This window comes from Delphinus delphis, chromosome 20 (assembly GCF_949987515.2).
Source record: "Delphinus delphis chromosome 20, mDelDel1.2, whole genome shotgun sequence".
Classification (NCBI taxonomy): Eukaryota; Metazoa; Chordata; class Mammalia; order Artiodactyla; family Delphinidae; genus Delphinus; species Delphinus delphis.
This window is the reverse complement of record NC_082702.1, coordinates 59353807-59376819: the sequence shown is the minus strand read 5'-3', so window position 1 is coordinate 59376819 and position 23013 is coordinate 59353807. Positions and strand designations below refer to the sequence as shown.

Sequence of the window (23013 nt, the reverse complement as noted above, 5' to 3'; positions counted from 1 at the left end):
CAGTATGGAGGTTCCTCAGAAAACTAAAATAGAACTACCACATGATCCAGCAATCCCACTCCTGGGCATATGTCCAGACAAAACTATAATTCAAAAAGATACATGCACCCCTATGTTCATAGCAGTACTATTCGCAATAGTCAACACATGGAAGCAACCTAAATGTCCACCAACAGATGAAGGAATAAAGAAGATGTGGTACGTATATACAAGGGAGTACTGCTCAGCCAAAAAAAAAAAATTAAATAAGGCCATCTGCGGCAACATGGATGGACCTGGACACTATCATACTCAGTGAAGTAAGTCATACAGAGAAACACAAATACTGCATGGAATCATTTATATGTGGAATGTATACATGACACAAATGAACCTTTCTATGAAACAGAAACAGACTCACGGACATAGAGAACAGACTGGTGTTTGCCAGGGGGAAGGGCTGGGGGAGGGATGGAGTGGGAGGTTGGGGTGAGCAGATGTAAGCTTCTATATACAGAATGGATAAACAACGTGGTCCTACCGTACAGCACAGAGAACTACATTCAATACCCTACGGTAAAGCATAATGGAAAAGATTATTTTTAAAAAAGAATGTATACATGTGTACAACTGAATCACTTTGCTGTGCAGCAGAAATTAACACAACATTGTAAATCAACTATATGTCAATAAAAAAATATATCAGTTAAATAAAGAAGAAGACACCAGCCACTCAGAACAGACACTCAACCCATGAGAACAGACCCCAGACCAACTGGCACATGGACCAACCAGTCAGAAGAGGCGGCTGCTGCAGGCGGAGTCCTCCTGGCGCACACAGGCTGACGGTGAGCCCCGGGCGCAGTGAGCCCTGAGGGATCCCTGGAGGAAATCAGAACTGTACCCACAAGCCCCCTCCTCTAACTGGCAAAACGAAGTGGCTCTGCCTGCCACAAAATTAGACCACATCCCCTGGTGAAACCGGAAAACATTCCTGGCATCCTGACCCCGGAAGTGGTGACCACATAACTGAAGGGGTCCCAGGACCCCCCAGTTTGGTGCTGGGACTAGGAATATGTTGATCAGATCTCAATCCAGGGGAAGTCTCCTCCTGGGTCAGTTTTGGAAGGGGGTGGTATGAATTTATCAAAGTCTGCTTCTCTGCTGAGTGGTGAGCCAAGATGAGCCCTGAGGTGTGCCTGACGAGACAGCACCCGGGAAGCCAGTCACTTAGTGGAGGGAAGGCCCCCCACATTTGGTGCATCTGCTCTCTGGCGGCACCTGTGGTCCCCGCGCTGACCACCACGTGCCTGTGTGCCGGCAACCCCCAAGCTGAAGGCTTGTGGTCGCAGCCGCAATCACAGGCACCAGCAGCACCAACCCTCCCATCCTCGGCCCGACCTCGAAGTCCAGCTGAGGCCAGCGGATGCCTCGTGAACTATGTTCTACGGTGGCCCATGTGTCGCTGCTGAGCAGCAGTGTCATGATGCAGGCCAGGGGTCCTCAGCCTGGCGGAACATTAGAACCCCCTGGGACTCACTGACCCACAAATGCTCCCTGTCCCAGGGCGAGGGCAGCCAATCCTGGACCAGGCAGTGACCCGAACGGGCACACGGGTGCAGAAAGCAGAGTCCACGACACAGACAAGGTGCGGTTGTCCCGGGGCAGGGAAGGGGCCTCATCTCTGGCCAGAGCTCTCTGATGCCCCGGCTTAAGACTAAGGAGGCTTCGGGCACAGGGGTTGTGGTGGGAACAGACTCGGAGCTGCTTCGGAGACGTGCAGCGCAGGACACATGGGTGAGTGAAGGACAGAGGCAGCTTCCCGTAAAGAAACAGAGTGCACAGGCTCGGGGTGGAGGAGAGCCCGACGAGGGCTGGGAAGCAGGGCCTGGAAACCATGCCTCTCTCTCTCCCGCGCTCTCTTCTTTCATGTCTGCCCTCTTCATCTACTTAACTCCCGCTCTGCAGCCTGACGTCTCTGCCCGTGCGTATTTGCACACTCCTGCTGCCCATTCATTCAAGGGATACCGATGTAGCACCTACCTCTGGCCAGGTCCTATCCCAGGCACAGGAACAGCCTTGACGAAACAGACAATAACCCAGGTCCTTGGGGAGCTGAAATGCTACCGGGGGCCAAATGCGCCCCTCCTGTGACCCCCACCCCTGGCTTCGCCTTCCTCAGCCTGCCGGCAGGCCCCCTGACCTCCAGCGCCTGTCACCCTCTGGCACCGCCCCATCGTGTGGCCTTCTCAGCTCATAGCACCATGTGAAATGGCCTTCCCCTCGTCACCTGTGTCGCCTCAGTGTACCTGGCGATGCTCAATATTTCCTCAGTGGAGGAAGGTCCCAGCTGCCCTCATGGCCCTTCCGCTGAGTTCTGACACAGCGGCCTGGAAGGACTCCCGGGGTGGGGCGTGGAGTTAGGGGCAGGGGCTCGGGCACCCTTGGTGTCATAGCGCAGCTGCAGTGCCTCAGCGGGGCCCCAGAGGCTGGTCCCACGTGGGCCTCTCCAGGGGCTCAGGGTAGGGCGGGGACCTCCCAGCGCCAGCACAGACCCAGACGGCGGCCCGACCGGCTGCCTTCTCCCTAGGACAGGAGGACGGGTGACCCTCGTTGCTGCTCAGCGTCTCGGCCACCCGGGAAGAACGGTCAGTTCCAAGGTACTGAGCACCCCGTGTGTAGTTATACGTTTTACCTGCATGATCTCAACTCCCTGAAGCAGAAACGCTTTGGGCTACCCACCTGGAAAAATCAACGCGAGCGCTTTAAAATCACTGCACTTAACACAATCCAGATGCGAAAGGCCCCACCCACCTGCCAGGCGGTCCAGCGGCAACTCCAGGGATGCAGCTTCTTTCCTCCTCAGCGTGTGTCTTCCTTAGGGCCTCTGTCTGTCCGCCCGGGGCCGGGGAGGGGGCGGGGCAGGGGGGGTGGGGTGGTGGAATGCTCCAACTCCAGCATCACACTCACCTGGTCAGAAAGGAGTGGGGAGGAGGGAGGAGCTCAAGGCCTGTGTCTGGCCTCTTTTTACAAGAGGCCCAGCAGGTAGACGTGCACTTTGTGCCCCCTCCTGGCAGCAGGGTCACAGCTCGGGGTCACGCGGCGAGCACGGCATGGCTGGCACTGGGCCTATTAGGCTGGACCCCCATGCCTACTCTTAATCAACCCACTGCCCTCCCAGAGGCACAGGGAAGGTTCCAGGTGAAGCCTGCAGGCTGGGGAGCGGGCCCTGGCAAGGCCCCGGAAGGAGCTGTGACGAGGCCCTGCCCTGCCCCGCGCTCTCCCAGAACTAGGTTTTCTCTCGGGGCAGAGAAGGACGGAGGGGGTAAAAGGGCACCCTCCAAAAAAGGTTTGATTGTTGTTTTTGTCAGCTTGACATTTGAGACTTCAAGTGTCCAAAGAAAGGCTACAGAATGAAAATAATTAACGCTTGTCGACACTGCTTGTCCCAGAGGTGGACCTGGAATCCTCAGTCTTTTGTGTACCACACTAGAAAATATTCCAGTACTTGGCCTCTCTGCGCCTCAGTTTCCTCCTCTGTAAAGAGAGGATCCTAATAGCTGCACCCCGAGCTTGCGATGGTGATAAGTGAGCTTTTGCCCTTGTAACGGGCCGAAAGCTACCGGGGATTTAAAACCACGAAGCTATACACGCCTCCCGCCCCGAGACCATCCACCTTACACACAAATGGGCCTCACTCTTTTCACTGGGCTGCACAGTTGCTGTGTGTGGCAGAGTTCATCTATTTAACTGTCCCCCGTGGGGACAGTCTGGTTGTTTCTGGTCCCGTCCCCATGGGCGTTTACCAAAACAGGTGTGTGTCTCTTTGGGGCCACCTCCCAAAAACGTGAGCCCTGCCAAACGTCACATGCATTTAACTCTCAGACAGACATTTCCTGATTGCCTGCAAAGCACTGTAACCAACACCCAAGTGTCGCTAGAAAGGTCCCCTTCCCCACCTCAGAGGGGTGTGATCCTTAACGTACAAACTGGCCCCACTCACTATCCAAATAATTAGAAAAGGCTCTTTAGCAACAAGAAAAATGACTCCACATCGAGAGCAATCCAACCCGCCAGGCAACGTCACCCAGATTTTAAACACAGAACGCCCTTATCTTTACTTATACATTATACACAGTCGGTTCCGTGTGTACATCATGGACTATTGCGAAACAATGATGGACTCGTGCCCGTCGGCTCAGCCTTGTCTCTTGTTTCCTCACTTCTGCATAGCCCAGACCCTACCCTGTCAGTGTGCCGGGCCCCTGCTCCTTGGGGCTCGAGGGCCAGAGCGGGTAGGAGGAGGGGCGGGCAGTGCGACCACACGGGCCATCCGTCCCACCTGAGGCACCACCACGTGGCCTGTCGGGGCTACCATCAAATTCCGACCTTCCCAGGGAAGAAAACAAGCTACACCGGTTCAGGGGCTCCCGGGGGTCGTCAGGCTCGCCCTGCGTCGCCCAGCGGCCGAAGTGGACCTTGGCTGGACCTACCCGCCCCGCCAGAGCCCCACCCCCTCCCCGCGCCCCTCCCCATCCGGTCCCGCCCAGCACTCAACCCCAACGTCCCCGAGCCCCGCCCCTCGCCCCCCCCCGCCCCGCCCCCCAGGGCCGCTCCACTTCTGGGCCGGGAGGAGCCTCCACGGTCCCAAAGGTTGTGCACCCCGATCGCCTACCCCTCCGCTCCCCCCCCGCCCCGTGAAGCCCCCTGGGCCCCTCCAGGTGGGCACCGAGGTGAAGCCGCTGCGAACCAGACCGGCCTTACCCCTCCCTGTGGTTCCGCCCCGAGTTTGGTCAGACACGTGGCCCCCGGGGCCAGGGAGGGGCCCGGGGAGGTTCTGGGGGTGGCAGCGTGGTGTCGCCACCTCGCCAACCCCAGTCCGGCCCGGCATGAGCTCCGGGGTCGCCCTGCGGCTGCGGACACTCCAGCGACACCTGGGCTCCCCGGAGGTAGGGGGACAGGCCCGAACTCGGAGCCCCTGAACTCTCCTCCACCTGGGGCTAAGGGGACAGAGCTGAGTTCCGGGAGAAGAACCCCGTGTGGCCACCCACAGCCGGCAGTGACTGAGGGAGAGGCCCCTGGGTGTGGAGACCCCGTCAGTGCTGGAGGGAGGGGGCTGCTGGGGCAGGAGGGGGACAGGTCAGCGACCTGCAAGGCAGTGTGTCACCGCAGCCTGCGCGGGCTGCTCGGCAATTCCACCCGCAGCTCCTCACCCAGGGCCCAGGGGCAGTTTGGGACTTTGTCCCCCGGGGCTGTTTACACCGACTCCGCTGCAGGTGTGGACACAAGGCAGCTTCCCTGTCCCTCTCGTGGCCCAGGGCAGAGGTATGGAGCCGGGCAGCAGCCCGCTGACCACCCACGTACTGGACACTGCCTCAGGGCTTCCGGCTGAGGGCCTCTGCCTCCGTCTGTCCAGGCTCGAGGACCATGGCCAGCAGTGGACCGAGCTGAGGAAAAGGTAGGAGGGCGGTCTGGGGCAGGATTTGAGTCCAGATCACCTCCCCGCCCCACGCCAGGGCAAGGGGTGCAGGCCTGGAGGGCAGGGAGCAGGGCTCGCCACAGCCGGACAGTCCCCCTGCAGACTCTCGGGGCCGCGCTTTCAACAGGCTGTGTAGTCCTGGTCAGGGCCACAGAACGTGCTGGGACAGCTCACAGCCCAAGTGCCCGCTGCAGGGGGAAGAGGGGTGTGTCTCTTCCTGCAGGCTGGGCCGGCCGAGGCCTGAGGTGGGACCTGAAAGGCCTGGTTGTCACTGACTGACGGGTGACCTGTGCGGGGCAGCAGGCGGGCACTGGACGTTCTCTATATTCTCACTGCACCCTGTGTGCAGACACCACAGGCACCCCTTTCCTAGACTGGGGGGCGAGGGGGGACGGCTGGGGCAGCAGGAGGTGTCCGCTGCCTGGCAGCGCTACCCCTGCCCCAGGCCCAGGCTCTGCTGGGGGACGCCCAGCCCAGACTGGCAGGTGTCATGGGTCAGCTGTGAGCAGTTTCCCCCGACCCTCCCGCTGGTGTGGGCTGGTTGGCTGGACCCCAAAGGTTCCAGGCCTGAGGGTATGGAGCCTTCAGAAAAGCCGGGGGTCCAGGCCCCATCTGCGCTTGGAGGAACACACGGAGTCCAGGGCGGGGGGCGTACAGATCCACTCCCAACCACACCCCCTAAACTGCGCTGGTAAATGCCACCCTTTCTGATCACAGCGCAGACGCTTGCGAGCACGGCTGCAGGTGCCGGGGGCTCCGAGGGAGCAGAGGCCCTCAGAGCCTCCACTGGTGCCGCTGGAAACAGGCCACCACGCGGGTGGCGATTTGGGCACAGTCACTGAACCAGAAAGCCACACGCAGTGTATTAAACAAAAAGTACACGTTACAAAACAGTGTGACTAGTACAACCCGTTCTTGAAGTTTGTAAATGAGCATATTTACACATAGAGAAAATCTGAAAGGTATACATGCCAGATATAAAGCGATTATTGCTCACGGGGTAGATTGTGGGAACTTTCTCCCTTCTGCTTCTCTGTGATTTCTCAAACAGTGCGCAGTGTCCCTGGGCTGCTCCAGAGCCCCAGGTCCTGGAGGCTGTCCTGCTCCATAGCCGCCCAGGCCCGCTCACCCGAGTCCCAGTCAGGCTGCGGGGACATCGGAGGCCGGTGGGCACGCAGCCCCGGGGGACCCAGGCCGGGAGCTCCTCAGCCCCCTCTGCAGGGACCCCCCCCCCTTTCTCTCCCCAGCTACACGGACCCTGACGGCCGCTGCCCTGGGCTCCTGCTGCCAGGCCAGATGAAGGCGGGCACCTACAAGCTGTCCTTCGACACTGAGGGCTACTGGCAGAAGAGGGGCCAGGAGAGCTTCTACCCGTACGTGGAGGTGAGGGCCAGACGGGTGGAGGCCCATGACTCACCGTGACCCGCAGGCCGGCCCTGCGCCTCCACTACCTCGCACCTGCTTTGGGCTCCCAGAAGAAAGGGGTGCCGGGCTTGACCACGTCACACCCGTCCCTGACCTGCTCCGGGGTCAGGCTGACTCAGCCCCTGCGGACAGAGGTTCACCCAAGCCCCGTCCAGCTCACTGTCCCCCTTCAGTTGACCTGTTCGGGCGGGACCCCTTGGGAACCTGCAGGCCCAGGGCCCCTCAGATCGAGTGCTTTCTCTGGGGAGGACCCAGCCACACCCACCACCCCCCAGCTGGCCCTGGGGCTCCTGCCCCCCAACTGCATCCCCAGGTCAGCCGTCTGGGCTGCTGAGTCCATGGCGGCACTGAGGCCAGGCTGAGTGCACTCCATGCTGGCCCCTGGCTCCCCCGGTGTCCCCTCTGCCCGCAGGTCGTTTTCACCATCACAAACGGGACCCACAAGTTCCACGTGCCGCTGCTGCTGAGCCCGTGGTCTTATACCACGTACCGAGGGAGCTAGCGGCTGACCGGCAGCCGGCCTGCAAGCCCGGACCCGTCACCACGGCAGGCTGAGCCGCCCCCGACCAGCAGGGCAGGCTTGTTGCTCACGGGCACCAGGGTCACACTTCCCGGGGACGTTCTGGCCCCGATTCCCCAGTGGCAGCTGTCACTCGGGCTTCAATAAAGTTGCTGCTGGCATCTGCGAGGCGGCTGCGGTCACTAGGCACGCTCGGCTGGAGCTGCCCAGCCCCAGGTGGGATGGGGGCGGGTGTGCGCACAGAGCTGGTGGGCTCGGGGAAGGGGCCGGACGGCATCGTGGGCCCTGGGGGCGCCTCTCCACACAGCCACGCAACAGGACACGCAGCACTTGTGAAAACCTTCATTTGCTGACGACGCACGTCTACAAAACGAATACCTGCCGTCCTCGGTGCGTGAGGTGGGTGTCATCCAGGCAGTGGCCCCGGGCAGGGGCTACGTTGGGGTGCCCACGAGTCCTGCGGGGCCCTGGCCCAGCGTCTGCCCGATCACGGCCGTCTCCAGGGGCTTGAAGCCCACGTTGTCCAGGGGGACCCCAAAGGCCAGGAGCTTCGCCTCATAGGTACGCAGCAAGTCATTGTGGGCCTGTGGGGACACAGAGGCCTCAGGGGAGGGGTAGCCGGGGCTGACCCTCGCTCAGGCCCACCCAGCCCCTTGGAGAGCTAGCCTTTACCAGGTGCTCACTACACCAGACCCAGACCCTCACACGCTTATTTAAATTTGAGAATCTAATTGGCTTTACTCATGGCAGCATCCAATCTAGTAAGCGGAAGGGTGCTCCGAGGAGCTATACAAAATGGAGGCTTTCATGGGCACGGGAGGGTGGGACAAGGAAGTTAAAAGGGTGGGCACCTTCCCTTAGGGGAGGCAGGGGGTCTTAGGCAGATCACCTCCCACTGCTGATGGGTTTAAATTTCCACTCTAGGGAGAGGCTAAAACTTCAATTAAGTATTGAGTCTTGGTAGGGTTCACATAAGTGACTCCGTTTAGGACCTGTTGTTTCTTTTTAACAGTCCCCCCTTTTGATCAAACTCTTAGCCTGAGAGATATCAAAATTTTAAGGCATTAGTGCCGCTCACAGCTTTTGCTGATTCTGTTTGGGTTTTTGTTTTTGTTTTCCCGAATCTCTGGGATTCACAGGTCAAGACTTTGGGTTCACATTTTTCAAGTCCGTCATTCCCCACGTCTTTTTCAATATTCCAGTCTTAAGGAGATCATTTGCTTGGTGGTTAGTGGCTGCAAACATGCATTTAAAGCTTTTGGGAAAACATAATGCACCAGGAGTATGATTATGATTATTATAAGGAGGACAAACCCCAGTGTTTGGAGTCCTCAAGACCAAACCAATCAAAGGCCCCACGGAAGGGGCCATCCTTTTAAGCCAAGTGACCTGCCCAGGGGTCTTATGTAGCTGAGTTTCCACCTCCGCACAAGAGTGGGTCCAGATGAGCCGGTGGTGATGGCCATGCACAGACACCTCCTGGCTCAGCTGGAAGACAACCAGAGGCTTTCCTTCTGTCGAGAACAACTCTGGCCCGAGTCTGAGGACTTTTATCGGGCACTACCCAACCACTTCATGTGCGGGACCTCGGGTAACCCACAATGGAAGATGCCCCCACCATCCCTGTTTCACGGCTGGGGAGACTGAAGAGGGTGTGCACTCAGAGCAGGACTGTGGTTTCAGTTCCTAGTCCCTTGCAAGCATTTCTCACTCAGGCTCAGCATCCCTGCCTTCTCAGGGATGACCCCCCTGCCTTGTCTACTGGCATCTATTCCCTTCCCCCATCCCAGAAATGCCGAAATCTGGGCAACAGCGCTGGCAGGGCCAACACAGACAGGGTTTCTGTGCCCCCATCCTTTAAAAGCAGATGTTTTTAAAAGGGCACATTTCGCCAGACGGTTGCAAGCGTCTGAAGAGCTGATGCATGCTACGTGCTCAGAGCCTGGCCTGACGCAGAGCAAAAGCTCAAAGGGGCTCCTTGTCCCCGGCATCGGCAAGACAAGGTACTGGGAGCTGAGAGCAAAGGGTGAGCCAGGGCCGGGCTCCAGCACGACTCAGGGGCTGGGCCCTGGCCCTCACCCACCTCTGGGGTTCAGCCCTCCCCACAGTCAGATGTGGGTTGCGGAAATTCCCCCAAGAATGCATATAAGTATCAGGGGTTCCCAGAGCACCTGGGGAGGGCCCTGTGGGCAGGGAAGGCCCAGGGGACTTGGTCACCATGGAGCCCAGTGCCCATGACGGGCACTGCCTTCACGCTGGGGCTCCACAGCCCAGGGCTCACATCTGAGTCACGCGCGCGGGGTGCTCGCCCTCGGGAAGCGCGTCTGCAGGCAGCACTGTGTCTGCGTCCCCACGGGCCAAGCACTGACAGAGCTGCGGGCTCAGCCACAGAGCTGGGGACGCTGGGTGCAGGCACAGACGGCACCAGGGTCAGGGCACTGCACTCCCCAGCTGCAGGAGGCCTCTGTGTGGCTTTCACCAGACTCAGAAAGGCCTTGGAAGACGTGGATGTGACTCTGAGGGAGCAGAGACCCCCCCGCCCCAAACCGCCCCAGAGGCCAGGCTAGCGCCGTGGCACCAGAACAAGGGCCGGACAGGGACACAGGGACAGCCTGCTGGACAGGACGCCACGCATGCACTGGGCAGGCCCCATCAGGGACACCAGGACAGCGTCGGAGCCATGCGGATGTACTCCAGGCCACCTGCAGGCCAAGTGACCCTGAGCAGGCGCAGACGGCCTCAGACTGTGTCAGCACCCAAAGGTAAAGATCAGGTGGGGTCCTGGGTGAGGAAGGGGCCTGAGGGAGGGGTGTGGAGCCCCGGGCAGCTGGCAGGACATGGGGGAGGGGTGGGGGTCTCCTCGCACCTTGCAGACCCGGGCCAGCTCGTACTGCAAGTCCTTGATGGTGCTGTTCTTCGATTCCAGAACGTCCTGAGGAAAGGAAGGTGTCAGGACGTCCACACGGGGAGCGGCTGGTGTGGAAAGGTCTCCAACGGAGACAGATCTGCGTCCCCGTAAGGAAGCTGCCCAGAGGGTGAGAAGGGGCAGCCTGGCCTGCTTCTGCGGCCACCCCGGCTGCCAACGCCATCCCAGGGAAAACCCCCTCGATTCCCCACCTGCCCTGCCCTGGCCCCCAGGCACAGCCATGGTGACTGCCATGGACGGCCGAGTTTTTATCCCCTCACCCTGGTCGCTGGCAGCACTGGGTCGCTGGCCCAGCTGCAAGACCGGCTGTCCTTGCCAAGAGGAGAGCAGGAAAGCCCTCCTCCCCTTTGTGATCCACACACAAGAGGGACAAGAACAGAGACGAGCCCCCAGACTCAGGACATGGTGATGCCGGCCCAGACGAGGCCCCACCATGAGGCTGCACTACCCCAGCCCCGAGAGCCGAGCCTGGGTAACTTGGGTCCTCCAGGCACTGCCACCCACTGAGCCAGGGCCATCGCTCCCCTGTGAGCAAACACCTGGTCTCAGCCAGAACCTTGGGCATGACATCACCTCGGACCCCAGCCCCCTCCTCCACTGGTGATGAGTCATCCTGTCAGCCCTGCCCACCCTCTCCTGCCCTCCTGTTGCCATCTGAGGCCTGTAACCTCTGTGTGAATGAAGAGTAGGGGCAGACAGGGCCCTCCAGCATGGAAGGACCTTCCGTGGAGTCACGGAGGCCAGCTGTGGTCTGTGTCCGTCTCCTAGACCCCCAAGGAAACCATACCTGGGGCCACCTCAGGCCTGGCCGCTACAGGTCACCCAACTGGCCAGGATCCCAGAGCCAGGCCACGCTTCCCTAGCAGCACCAAAGACCCCTTGTCCGTCATCACCCGTTCTCTTCTGTGGCACGTCCCACCCAGGTCAGGGAGCAGAGGGACAAGGCCAGTTCCAGGTAAGGTCACCGCCAGGGGCATCAGGGCTTCTGCCTGCTGAGCCAGCGGCAGTGGCAACTGCCGTCCTGAGTCCTCAGCTCACCCTGCTGGCTTGTGGGCAACAAGGCCTCGTCTGTCTTTTTACTGCTGTGCCCCATGCCCAGGACAGTCCCAGCCCAGAGGAAAGCCACACACGACTGCAGACTCTCGAGTGAACAGACACTCCAGCCTCCATTCAGATGTGACTCCCTCTGGGAAGCCTTCCCAGCAGCCGTCACAAAGGCCACCCACGGCCCTGCATTCCCCCTGCCACGGCCTCAGCCAGCACATCTCAGTGTCCCAGGCGGACGGCGGCCGTGGCCTTGGCTGAGAGGCTAAGCTGGAGTGGGCAGTGGACTCGGGCTCGAAGGTGCCGGGAGGTGAAGGAGGGGCCGGGGAAGGCCTCAGAGACACCAAGGCAGAGCCCGGGAACCTGGGGAGCCCGATGGCTCACACAGGCCTGGGCGCTCGGGCCAGCAAACCACAACAGCCCCTCCCCGAGGTGAACTGAGACTCTCCACTGAGGGACGGAGGCTGGAGCACAAGACAGGAGCCCCGACCGGAGCCCAGGCCGCCGGAAGCCCCTCCCCGGGGCCCCTGGGACCGACCTCCAGCTTGCGGGACACGAGGGTCAGGGCCGCAGGATCCAGGTTGGAGGCCGCCAGCACCTCGTTGAACTGCACCTCCTTCTTCTCCACCGCGGTGGCCAGGGCCTGTACCTTGCGCTCCAAGACGAGGTTCTTGAGGCCCACCTTCTGCTGCACCTCCAGGATGGCTGCGGTGAACTTCCGGTACAGCCCGTCCCGCTCCTGCTGCACCTGCGGGATGGGCCCGGGCTTCTCACTGGCAAGAAGGCCCTCCCGGCTCTGCCCCGAGGCCACGGCACAGCACCTTCACCAGCGCCCGGCCACGGGCAGGTGGGTCTGAATCTTCTACGCTGCCTGAACCCCACTCTGTGACCGAATTAGAGGTGTGCGGCTGTCCACATCATGGGCGGCAGGAGGAAACACCTCTGGGAAGGTGTCTCAGCAAGCCACAGGGACCCTAGTACGAGTTGCACAGACCCCCTGCCCTGGGTCTGGGCAGCAGGCTCGGGACCTGATCCTCCCCGTGAGGTCCAGGGCCTCAGACCCAGCAGTGTTGGGGTGGGGGCCCCTTGGAGGTCCACTCCCTCTGCCAGCCCCAGACCCTGGAACACAGGTCTAGAGCGAGCACTGGAGCCACCCACCTGTCCACCAAGGACAGTGTCCCTTTCATCTCCTTTAACTTTTAACTGTGCACCATTAAACAATCAAGACTGAGCAGGGGTGTAAAAAGGAAAAAGTAAACGCTCCCCAACCCCACTTCCCAGAGGCCACCATCTGAGCATTTGCTGGGACTCCTTCCAGAATGCTCTGCACTTTCGTGAAAACACACACCACTGCTAGGAAGAGGAGAGGGCTGCGCTGAGACCCCGTAGGACCGTGTCTTTCTAACTACGGGATCGTATTCTCAAGATGTGCTTCGATCCAGTCCCCGTCCTCTGCTCTTTAAAACGTGACGAGTCTGGTTTCTTAGGGGCGCTGCCTGCCTCCCCTGCCGCAGACGACATGCAGACAGAAGAGAAGGTGGTAGAGTCCCCTCCCCACTCACGCCACCTTGCAGCGGGGAGCCGCGTCTCCCTGGTTGCCTACGGACCCTCCCCTCAGCTGCCCTCAGCCTCCGGGACCCTCGGGGGCTCCTTGAGGATGACTCTTGCTCTGACCGCTTACGGGATGTCCTTTCCACTGTCAGTCTGCGGCCGTAGCTGTGCTAACGGCTCACACAGAGGGGGCGGCTCTGCCCTCGGCCAGGCCCGGGGCCAGACCCCGGGACCTGCAGGCAGGGAGGGCCATCTCTGCAGAAAAGCACGTGCAGTGAGACACCTGCCTGCCGCCCAATCACATCAGCGAAGACCTGGTGCCGGCGGAAGTGGCCCCTTGGGCACTGTGGGTGGGGCCACAACTCTGAACATCCCTCCCGGCAGGCTATCTGCACCCTGAACGTGAACCTTCTCGCCCAGCAGTTCCCCTGCTAGGAATCGACTTCCCTGAAAGGGATACACAGTTGCACAAAGACTAACTTAAAAGGATGCTTGTAACAGCAAAGGACTGAAACAGAGATTTCAAATGTGACCCGATCGGAGAGACGGCACACAGGCTGAGACGAGAACATGGGCGCTCCAGACGCCCTCACTTCTGGGAAGCGGTGTCCCTACGCCGGGACACACAAGAGTGTGGGAGGAGAGTCAGGAAGCTCTGACCACTTGTGAGGACCAGCGCACGGCCCCAAGGCCCTCATGTTTGCACCCACAGGCTTGCTTACAACGCACACATAAAGATTTGGGACTTAGAAACACACACACAGATGAAGAAAGCCCTTCCTTCAAGGGGCCAGGCCACCTCCACGCTTCAGAGGAGAGCCCCGGGGGGGACAGCCGTGGGCACCACCCACTCCCTACCACTGACCGCCCTCTGAGACCCGGGCTGGCCGCCCACCGAGAGCCGCACAGAACGAGGAGGGCCACGGGACCTCCAGCTGCCAGAGCCGGGCGCCCAGCCCGGCACCCAGGCGTCCCGGGAGCTTGCCTGGATGAAGCGCTGCTCCAGAACCTCGTGCTCCCACTGCAGGCTCTTCAGCTCCTCCTCGGTGACTTTCAGACGGGCTTTCGTGCACTGGAGAGAAAATGGGGCTGGAGGAGAGAGCACTCCCGACTCAGGCACCCACACAATGCAGCTCCCGAGCAACAGCCAGGCCAGGTGAGCGTCAGAGGGAACCAGCTCCCAGGCCTGAGGGGCTGAGCCACCGGGGCAGCCCGCCGGGGCCACCCATCTCCCAGAACAGGTGCCAGCCTCACGTGCCCCAGGGCCACCAGGCCCAGGAAGGAGGGGCTTAGCGCCCCTGCCCTTCCTGCCCCGAGGGCCAGGCTCCGCTCTGGTCCTCAGGAGACGCCTCCCTGCCCTTCCTGCCCTTCCACACCCAGGAGGAGGTGCCAGGGAGGGCCAGGAATCAGGCAGAAACCCACCAGCAGGATCTGCTTGTCCCTCTTGTAGCCCCCGAGCTGCTTCTGCATCTCGCTCATCTCGTCCCGAGCCTTCTGCAGGGGGTCTGCCAGGAGCCTGTTCTGCGCGGACACCTCCATCATCTCCTTCTCCAGGTGCCTCTCTTTCTTCCGCATGGCCTCCATCTGCTCCTGTGGGCACGAGGGGTGGGGGGTCGGCAGGCAGGACCAGGGGCTCCCCTGCCCGCAGAGAATGGTCCTGCCAGCACCGTGAGGACCTACATCTGTTTTCTGTGTAAACACACAGTATTTTTTCACAGTTTTAACTTATTCTGAATTTTCTAGTACTTCAGCCTCCGTGCAAATTGAGAGATTACACTTTGCTCATGACCCCCAGAGGACATCCTCCACGGCTGCCAGCACTTGGGTGACGATGACGCCCCTGTGCTTCCACCTGACCTTTGACATATCCCAGTGCATACAGGTGTATCACTTCCCTGCCACATGAGGGTTAGGGCAACAGCCGGACCGCAGCCACGGCTGTAGCAGGCAACACAACTTGTGAGCTTCGATCAAGGGCAGCTGAAGGGCAGGGTCAAATGCTTCTACCAGCAGGAGTGTCGGCCCAAGGGGGCTGGGCACTCCAGCAGCACCTTGAGGGAGTTGATGAGAGCCAGGTTGTTGAGGGTGATTTCGCTGTAGTAGTTCCTGATGTCCGTGAAGGCCTCCTCGTGGCGCTGCATAAGCATGCTGATCTGGCCGTTCTTCCTCTCCTCCACCTCGTGGATCTCTGTCTTCCTGCGCAGGTCAAGTTCATCCCTAAGCATCCTGACCTTCTTATCGTACTTGGCCTCGATTTCTGAAAGGCAGCAGCACACACAGCAGCTGAGCAGAATGCTGGCCCTGTGGCTACGAGAAGAGATGGCAGCTGTGCCCAGGGCCAAGAGCACCCACCAGGACGAAGGCCTCACCAACACGCGGACAGCAGGACGGGGCGGGGAGTTGCTCCTGCTCTGTGGCACCAGCGCACACACCAGCCTGCCCTCCTTGCCCGTCACAGGCATTGCTAATCAATCCCTGCCTCAGGGATCCCAACAGCCGAGTGTCACCAGTCCCAATGGGCTCTAACCACGGCCAGCCAGCCAGACTACGGGCTCTATCAGTAAACCAAACAGACTTCCGAGGCTGGAGCCTCCGCAGGCCGGGAGACCTGGACGCTGCCCACGAGGCTGGATAACTACCGCCTGCTTCTAGGTGCTGCTTCGTGCCTGAGGGTGTGGGCGGGTACTGGGTGGTCCTCACAGCCTCCCACCTCTCATGGAATAGGGTGTTCTGGGATCCTGAAGAGCCCACCAGCCTCGCTTTGCACGTCTGAGCTGTTTTAACTGGTTTATGTGCCCGGTTAGCAAGCGCTGTTGGGCAGTCCCTTCCTGACGGGAGGGGCTCTGGGGCCGTCTTACACGGAGCGCGGGAGACGCTGACCTCGCACCTGCCGCTCAAAGTCCTTGCGTATCTTGGTGATCTCCTCAGTGTGTTTCTGCAGAGGTGGAAGTGGCCGGTCACTGGAGGTCAGACGGGACGGGACAGACGCCGGCCCCTCAGCCCGGCCCCTCGCCTCACTGGCAAGGAAAGCCCGGCTCAGTAAACCTGTGCTGCTTCTGCTGGGCCCCCCACCTCCGAGCTCATGGACCCAGCCCGGAATAACAAGGTTTGGTAAATTCCACATTTGATAATGGACTTCCCTCAGCACAGGTCACCTCGGAGCTGCAGAGAATGTTGACAGACATCCCGGCCGCTGGCCGTGCCCAGCCCTTCCCACCCTGCCCAGACGCTGGACAGCAGGGGCCAGATCCACACAGAGCTGCCGGCTCCCCGCTGTCGGCTAACGTGCTTTGGCTTAGAACACCGTTACAAATTATTTTAATAGACAGTTATAAATTCTGAATAAAAAGTTTAAATTAGACTCTAGAGCAGTGTTTTCACTCAGAGCGGCACTCTGACCGTGTACCTACTCCACGCCCAAGGCCTCGCGTAAGCAGAGAGCCCGCACCGCTGTACTTGTTGGAAGGCAGCCCACTCTGTGCTTCTGTCAGAAAGACCAGACCGCCCTCAAGCGTCCAAGACTTCAGCTCCCTCAAGCTTCACGGCAAAGTCTGCAGTGTTACTGATTTATTTCCAGATTCAGTTGAGGCTGGGCCGCCTCCAGACATACACAGAGGCAAGTGCACTGACAAAGTCTTTCAACCCACAGCCAGGAACAACCTTTGAAAACCAAAGTTGGACACATCCTCCCTTTGCCCACGCCCTCCAGAGGCCCCTGACTCAGTCCTGTCCCCCAGACCCCTCTTTCCTCACTCCTGGGGGCCGTGGCACTGGTCCATCCCCAGCCCTTCTCAGGGCCTGGTCTCCCCCAGCCCTGCCTTCCCCCCACCCTTGCCCGGATATCACCTTCTCAATGAATTCCCAGAACGCATAGAAAAATGCAACCACCCTGGTTCCCAGCACCTTCCTGTAGCACTAATGCCCGCAGACCTGCGACACAGGTTTGACAGTTTATTTTGTCTTCTGCCTCAGGGGCAGCCTCTCCATTCTAGACCATCAGCCGTGCGTGGGCAGGCATTTTGTCAGCCCCATCCTCTGTGTCCCCAGAGATCAGAACCGCGCCCGGCGCTTAAGAAGGAGTTCCAACCTCCACCTGGAACCCCGCCGCCTCCCTCAGAAACGACCAAAGAGTCTCAAAGGTCAGCGAGGCACTTGAGCACAGCTCACGGGACAAGCTGCTGTGGCTGCCGAAGGGCTGGAGGGCTGCTCACTTCAGGGGCCGCGCGTGCGTCTCTGGGGTCAGAGGTCAGCAGTATGCGGAGAGGGACCCTGAGCTGGATTTCCCTCCTGGGAAGCCAACCTGTTGCTCAAGCCTGAGACAAAATTCTGTGTCTGGACCCCAAACAGGGCTTGTTTGGCTGCATGCTGCTGCTACTGTTGTTTAATTGCCAAAATGCAGGATTTAATATGCAGAAATATGAATTCCCAGTTGGAGTGCATCCCGAGGTGCTCACGGCACGCCAGCACCTACCAGCCTCAGGTTCTTCACCACCAGCTCGCCAGCCAGCTCCTGTTCCTTCAGCTCCACCTGCAGCGCCCGCATGTCCCTGCACAGGGCACCCTCCTGCGCACGGCGCTCCTCCTGCGCCAGCTTCATGACCACGGTGCCCTCCGCCTTCATCTCCATCAAGCTGTTCTGATGCTCGTACAGCAAGTGCTTCACCTTCTGCTTATAGACCTGCAGGCGGGGGAAGTACCACCGCTCACCTACTCTGCCCGCTCACCTGCATGCACATGCCCACCTGCACACACCTCACCTGCACAGGCTCACCTGCACGCACATGCTCACCTGCACACACATGCCCACCTGCACAGGCTCACCCACACAGGCTCACCTGTACACACAAGCTCACCTGCACACACATGCCCACCTGCACAGGCTCACCTGCACACACCTGCACACACATGCCCACCTGCACAGGCTCACCTGCACACACCTGCCCACCTGCATACACATGCCCACCTGCACACAGAGGCTCACCTGCACACACCTGCCCACCTGCACACAGAGGCTCACCTGTACACACATGCCCACCTGCACACACCTGCCCACCTACACATACATGCCTACCTGCACACAGGTGCTCAGCTGCACACACATGCCCACCTGCACACACCTGCTCACGTGCACACACATGCCCACTGGCACACACCTGCTCACCTGCACAGGCTCACCTACACACATCTGCCCACCTGCACACACCTGCCCACCTGTATACACATGCCACCTGCACACAGAGGCTCACCTACACACACATGCCCACCTGCACACACATAAAAAATACCCTCAGTTCCCCACGTCAAGGACACAAAGGGCTGTGACTCCCAAAAGCAAGGCGAGACAACGCCCCTGGCCCCCGGTCCGGCTCCTCTGCCCATGTGGCAGCTCCTATGGGGACAGGCCAGCCCCACGCACCTTGATCTCCACCTGGTGCCTCTCCTCGGCCTCCTCCATCTCCCGGTCTTTGTTCCTCAGCTCAGCCTTCTTCTCCTCCAGCTGCCTCCGCGTGATCTCCCAGAAAGTGTAGATCCTGTCCCGCTCCAGCTGGAAGTAGTTGCGCTCGACCCGCTCACGGTCCAGCTCCTCCCGGATGCGGCCAATGTGTTCCACCACCTGGCAGGCAGAACAGGGCCAGTGAGGCGGCCGGGGCGGGCCACCTGCCGCCAGGGGAGGGTGCACGGAGAAAGGCCAGGAAGAAAGAGGGAGGGGCTGCTCTCACCTCAGAGTAAATCAGAGCTAAAAGTGAGAAGTTAAAGTAGGGGGCTGGGAAGGCTCGGGGACAGGGAACGTTCAGCAAACAGCAGAAATCTCTTGTATTTGGCCAAGAGTCATAAAATGATTATATGCTTTTATTCCTTCCTGGGGATTTACACTAAAGAAATTTCTCAAAAGAACACAGGAGCTTTCCGCTTAAAGATATTAGCTACACCATTATTACAACAGCAAAAGAATTAAAAAGGAAAAGATCTAAGATGCTTTTAAGTAGGAAAATGGTTGGGAATTCCCTGGCGGTCCCGTGATAAGGACTTCGCGCTCTCACTGCCGGGGCCCGGGTTCAATCCCTGGTCGGGGAACTAAGATCCCACTAGCCACACAGCACGGCCAATAAATAAATAAATAAATAGGAGAATGGTTGAGAAATTAGAGTATATCAGTTAGAAGGTTATATGGCCCAACAACACAAAGATATGAGAATGATGTAAATATGTTCACAAAACAACGTAATAAACCTTTCACCTTTAAAGATACACGTTAAGCAAAAAGTATACAAAACCAGTAAACCCGAAACAGTCAAGATGGTTTGGTCCGGAGCCAAATGCAAATCTGCAAATAGGTTAAAGGAAAAAAAAAAAAAAAAGGGCCACCAGGCCGGGACGGGGCTGGGCTCCCCAGGAGGGAGGTCTACAGTGGGGTCTACTGTGTCAATCAGACAAAGGATCTAAGCCAGGCTCCTCCCGTCTCTGACCGGCTCACGCTGGACGTTCCATCACTCGATATCTAGATTTCTTATAACTATCTAGATTTCAAGCTTCTCTTCAAAAATCAGCAAACAAACAGCTCTGGAGCCCAGGGCCCACAGGTTAACATGCAGCGAACTGGCCACAGCTGCCCTGAGTCTCTCACTCCTGCCTGGGCCCTGGAAGCTTCCCAGGTGTCCACGCCTGGAACACCGGACAGCAAGGCTCTGCTCTGCAGACTGGCCACTGCCATGTCACAGTTCGGTCCCCACCGGACAGGAGAAAATGGGGAGCCAAGAAACAGCCTGACGGCTGGGGCAGCGCAGTGGGTAAGCCGTTCACGCGGCAGCCTGGGGACCTTTCCAAAGCGCAACCTGACCCACCACCCTCTGCGGACACAGCCTGTGACACAAAGGCTCTCCACCGCTGTTCAAGGGCCTCGGCCCAGCTCTCCAGCTTCAGGTCTTATGCCTGTTTCAGTCACCTTTCATTTCCTTATCTTAAAACCATCAAAAGTAAGTAAGGGTCACTAACGCTCACAGGAGTGCATGTCAGACGCTCCCAGACCACACATGCTCTCACAGTTTGCACACGTTACAGGTTTCAGGAGCCTTGTAATTGAAATTGTAATTATATAACCATGTTCTCTAGCCCTTAAGTTCAGCAAAATGAACAAGTGGCCAAAAATAATTCACAATGTTTAATGGTAAATAAAACAAATGAGAATGCTATAGGTGTATGTACTATGATAATAGCTCTGTAAGCATCAGGTGCCTACAAAAGATAAGAATGAAAGAAAACCCAGAAAACTTAAAACAGCTTTTATATCAGAAACACATTTCCTTCCAAATTCCTACTACCCTATAAAAGAGTTCACCCATGTGCCTGTACCGCGTTGTTTTACAACACGTGCTGTGCTTGGGCGTGCAGGCGTGGGAGGGGCGTATCCACGTGTGGGCAGGGCAGCAGGAGCCAGGCAGAGGGGAGATGCACGCGGAAGCGGGGGCAGCGGTCTGAAAGAGGCTCCTAGGAGAAGCGCGGAGTAGCAAACCCATCCCACCCCAACTCAGCGCTGGTCCGCGGCTCAGGCCAGCCCGCTCACCTGTTCCTTGCTCATGTCCTCCGGCGCGAGACCATCAACAATCGGGGTACCTTTGGCTTTCCCTTTCTTCCCTTTCTTTTTGGGCGCCTTTGGTTGAAGAATAGATGGTTGGGTTAGAGTTCCCCTTCTGGCTGGCTGATTCCCTCCTGGGGCCGCTTGGGAGAGGAATTCCTGTTCTGGGGCATCCATCTGACTGCCCACTGTCTCCTGCTTCCACCCAGACCACATCACTCTGCCCTAAGGTTCCCCACCGTTAACCACAGGCACATTCTGCTGATACCTCTGGAGCAGCAAGGAGAAATCTGCCTTCTCAGAAGAGAATATTGTTTTCCCTGACAAAGGGAGGGAGGGAAACTTGTTCCTTAGTATATAGCAGAGACCCCCTTGGTGTGGATGCAAAATCTACTCGGACTCAAAAAGGAAGATTCCCCAGTACCACACTGTCCAATGTTACCACACTGGCTATAATGCTTGGCAAGCACCATGAAGAAACCTGCAATAAGCTGTTCAGTGAGTGGAGGGAGAAGTGCCCACAGCAACAATCAAAGCTGGCAAGATGAGGGCTCCTCCCCTCAAAACACAAAACCTCAGACAACCCTGGTGGAGGAGCCGGAGCGGACTGTGGCGCTCGCTGTGGGCTCTGTCAATGGGGCGAGGCTGCTTTTAACAACTTCAGCAAGGTGCCAGACGAGACCTTCCACCCTCACTCCCTTCCGAGGGCCGCTCAGCAGATGGCCAATTTCCTTATCCTTCTGCCTTTACTTCTCCCAAGTTTCTGTGGCCCATGCTTGTGTGTACCCGCATCTACGTGACTCAGTAACATTTTTACTACAAAAAAAGTTTTTGTGGGGGGCTTCCCTGGTGGCGCAGTGGTTGAGAGTCCGCCTGCTGATGCAGGGGACATGGGTTCGTGCCCCGGTCCGGGAGGATCCCACATGCCGCGGAGCGGCTGGGCCCGTGAGCCATGGCCGCTGAGCCTGCGCGTCCGGAGCCTGCGCTCCGCAACAGGAGGGGCCACAACAGTGAGAGGCCCGTGTACCGCAAAAAAAAAAAAAAAAAAAAAAAAAAGTTTTTGTGGAAATCTTACAAAACGTAAAGAAAAAAAGGAAAATCACCCTAGAGTCTCACAAGCTAGTAAAAGTAGATGTATTCTGGTGGTCCTTTTCCAGTTGACTTTCAAAAGACCCATCCACAGAAATCTTCACTCCTAATACAATGCCCTCTTTCCAATCCCTCTACTCCAATAAGTCCACCCCATCAGAAGAGCCTGAAGGTTTGTCACCACCCAGCATCAGGGACAGTCAGCCAGCGGCCGCCGCCTGGTAGAGCCCCTAGGGCTCCCGCACACACAGGCATCCTCCCTGCCTCCCACAGCTGATGGCCACATCTGCCTGGAAACTGAGTTACCGACAGCCCCTACATCATGGCGGAGGTGGGGTGGCGCAGCTGTGAGCCCTACCGCAGAGAGGGGCCGGGATGGAGAGCCCCAGAGGCAGCAAGCTGTCGCCGTGCTCTGCTCAGTACCGGCCTCACTCCTCGCGGGCTCTCCAAGGAAACAGCAGTTCCTCTACCCTGAAGCTCTGCCCCGAAGGACTCCACGGGCACTGGACATGCTGTCAGGACCCTCCGGTGTACAGGGTCCTCTGACCACCCTGGTATGCCCCGGGCTCTCGACCCCAGAGAATGGAGGACCTGTGTCTCCCAGGCCCCTGCCAGGTGAGACCCTAGGTCCCAAGGATCTCATCAATGAGCCTTCCATTCCAGGTAGGAAAGCCCCTCGACCCAAGTTCTCTGCTCTGGACGCTGTGCACACCGGGCCCTGGGTCTCGGGGGCGGGGGAGGCGGGTGCTCTCTGACCACCCACCCCTGTGAGCACAGGATCCTGGAGAGCCCAGGTCTCTCAGCTCCAGGTGCGTGTGGGGTCCGGGATCCAGGGTCCGCAGCACCCTGGGCCCTCCCTGCGAGGACTCCACGAGAGCGCCAAGCCCTCAGTTCCGGGACCCCAGAGCTCCAGGCCTCCCGTCCCGGGGTCTTCCTGCACGCAGGGCTGGCCCCCGAGCCCCAGGTACCCGGCGCGGACCCTACCAGACCTCCACCCCTCCTCACCATGGCTCCGGAGTCCCGGCGGCCGCGACCCGCCGACCAACGCGCCAGCCCAGCCTGGGCTGCGCGGTCTCCAGGCAACCGCTGCTAGGTTCCGCGCGAAGTCTCGAGGACCCTCGCGAGAGTCCGCCCGAGGGGGTCACGGCCTGGCAACGGCGGGAGCGCGTCCCTAGCAACGCGCTGGGCTGAGTCACTGGGTTTGGGCCGCAGCTGGGCGTCATGCACAAGCTAGATTTCCACGACGCCCGTGAACGCGTTCGTTGCGGGACGTGTCTTGTTTATTGCGGGTCTTCCCCACTAGAACTTAAGCTCCATGGAGGTGAGAGGAACTGTTTCCATCCACTTCTTACTTACTGTACGTGCGTACGGGTCCTACCGTGCATAATTTCAGTTAGTGAGTGACGGGAGGTGCCGGAAAGATATGC

The 23013-nt window shown here is 59.1% G+C and overlaps 2 protein-coding genes across 4 annotated transcripts; one reads left to right on the top strand and one right to left on the bottom strand.

The window, feature by feature from the left end:
* The first annotated feature begins 4690 nt into the window (after window positions 1-4690).
* Window positions 4691-7433, top strand: LOC132416858 (5-hydroxyisourate hydrolase-like). 3 transcript variants are annotated; one of them, XM_060000488.1, is made up of 4 exons: window positions 4691-4928; window positions 5256-5437; window positions 6706-6831; window positions 7296-7432. In XM_060000488.1, exons 1-4 carry the CDS (start codon window positions 4869-4871, stop codon window positions 7348-7350), a joined length of 423 nt encoding a protein of 140 aa, XP_059856471.1. In that variant the 5' UTR covers window positions 4691-4868; the 3' UTR covers window positions 7351-7432. The 3 variants fall into 3 exon arrangements, with proteins under 3 accessions (XP_059856471.1, XP_059856469.1, XP_059856470.1); XM_060000486.1 differs by having other exon boundaries at window positions 4723-4928; window positions 6706-6841; window positions 7296-7433; XM_060000487.1 differs by having other exon boundaries at window positions 4732-4928; window positions 5298-5437; window positions 6706-6841; window positions 7296-7433.
* Window positions 7280-22650, bottom strand: GAS8 (growth arrest specific 8). Its single transcript, XM_060000485.1, has 11 exons — window positions 22592-22650; window positions 20486-20572; window positions 18341-18538; window positions 17396-17602; window positions 15805-15859; window positions 14976-15181; window positions 14347-14514; window positions 13910-13996; window positions 11912-12121; window positions 10270-10335; window positions 7280-7987 (listed from the first exon to the last, which is right to left on the bottom strand). Exons 1-11 carry the CDS (start codon window positions 22592-22594, stop codon window positions 7838-7840), a joined length of 1437 nt encoding a protein of 478 aa, XP_059856468.1. The 5' UTR covers window positions 22595-22650; the 3' UTR covers window positions 7280-7837.
* Window positions 22651-23013: the final 363 nt, after the last annotated feature.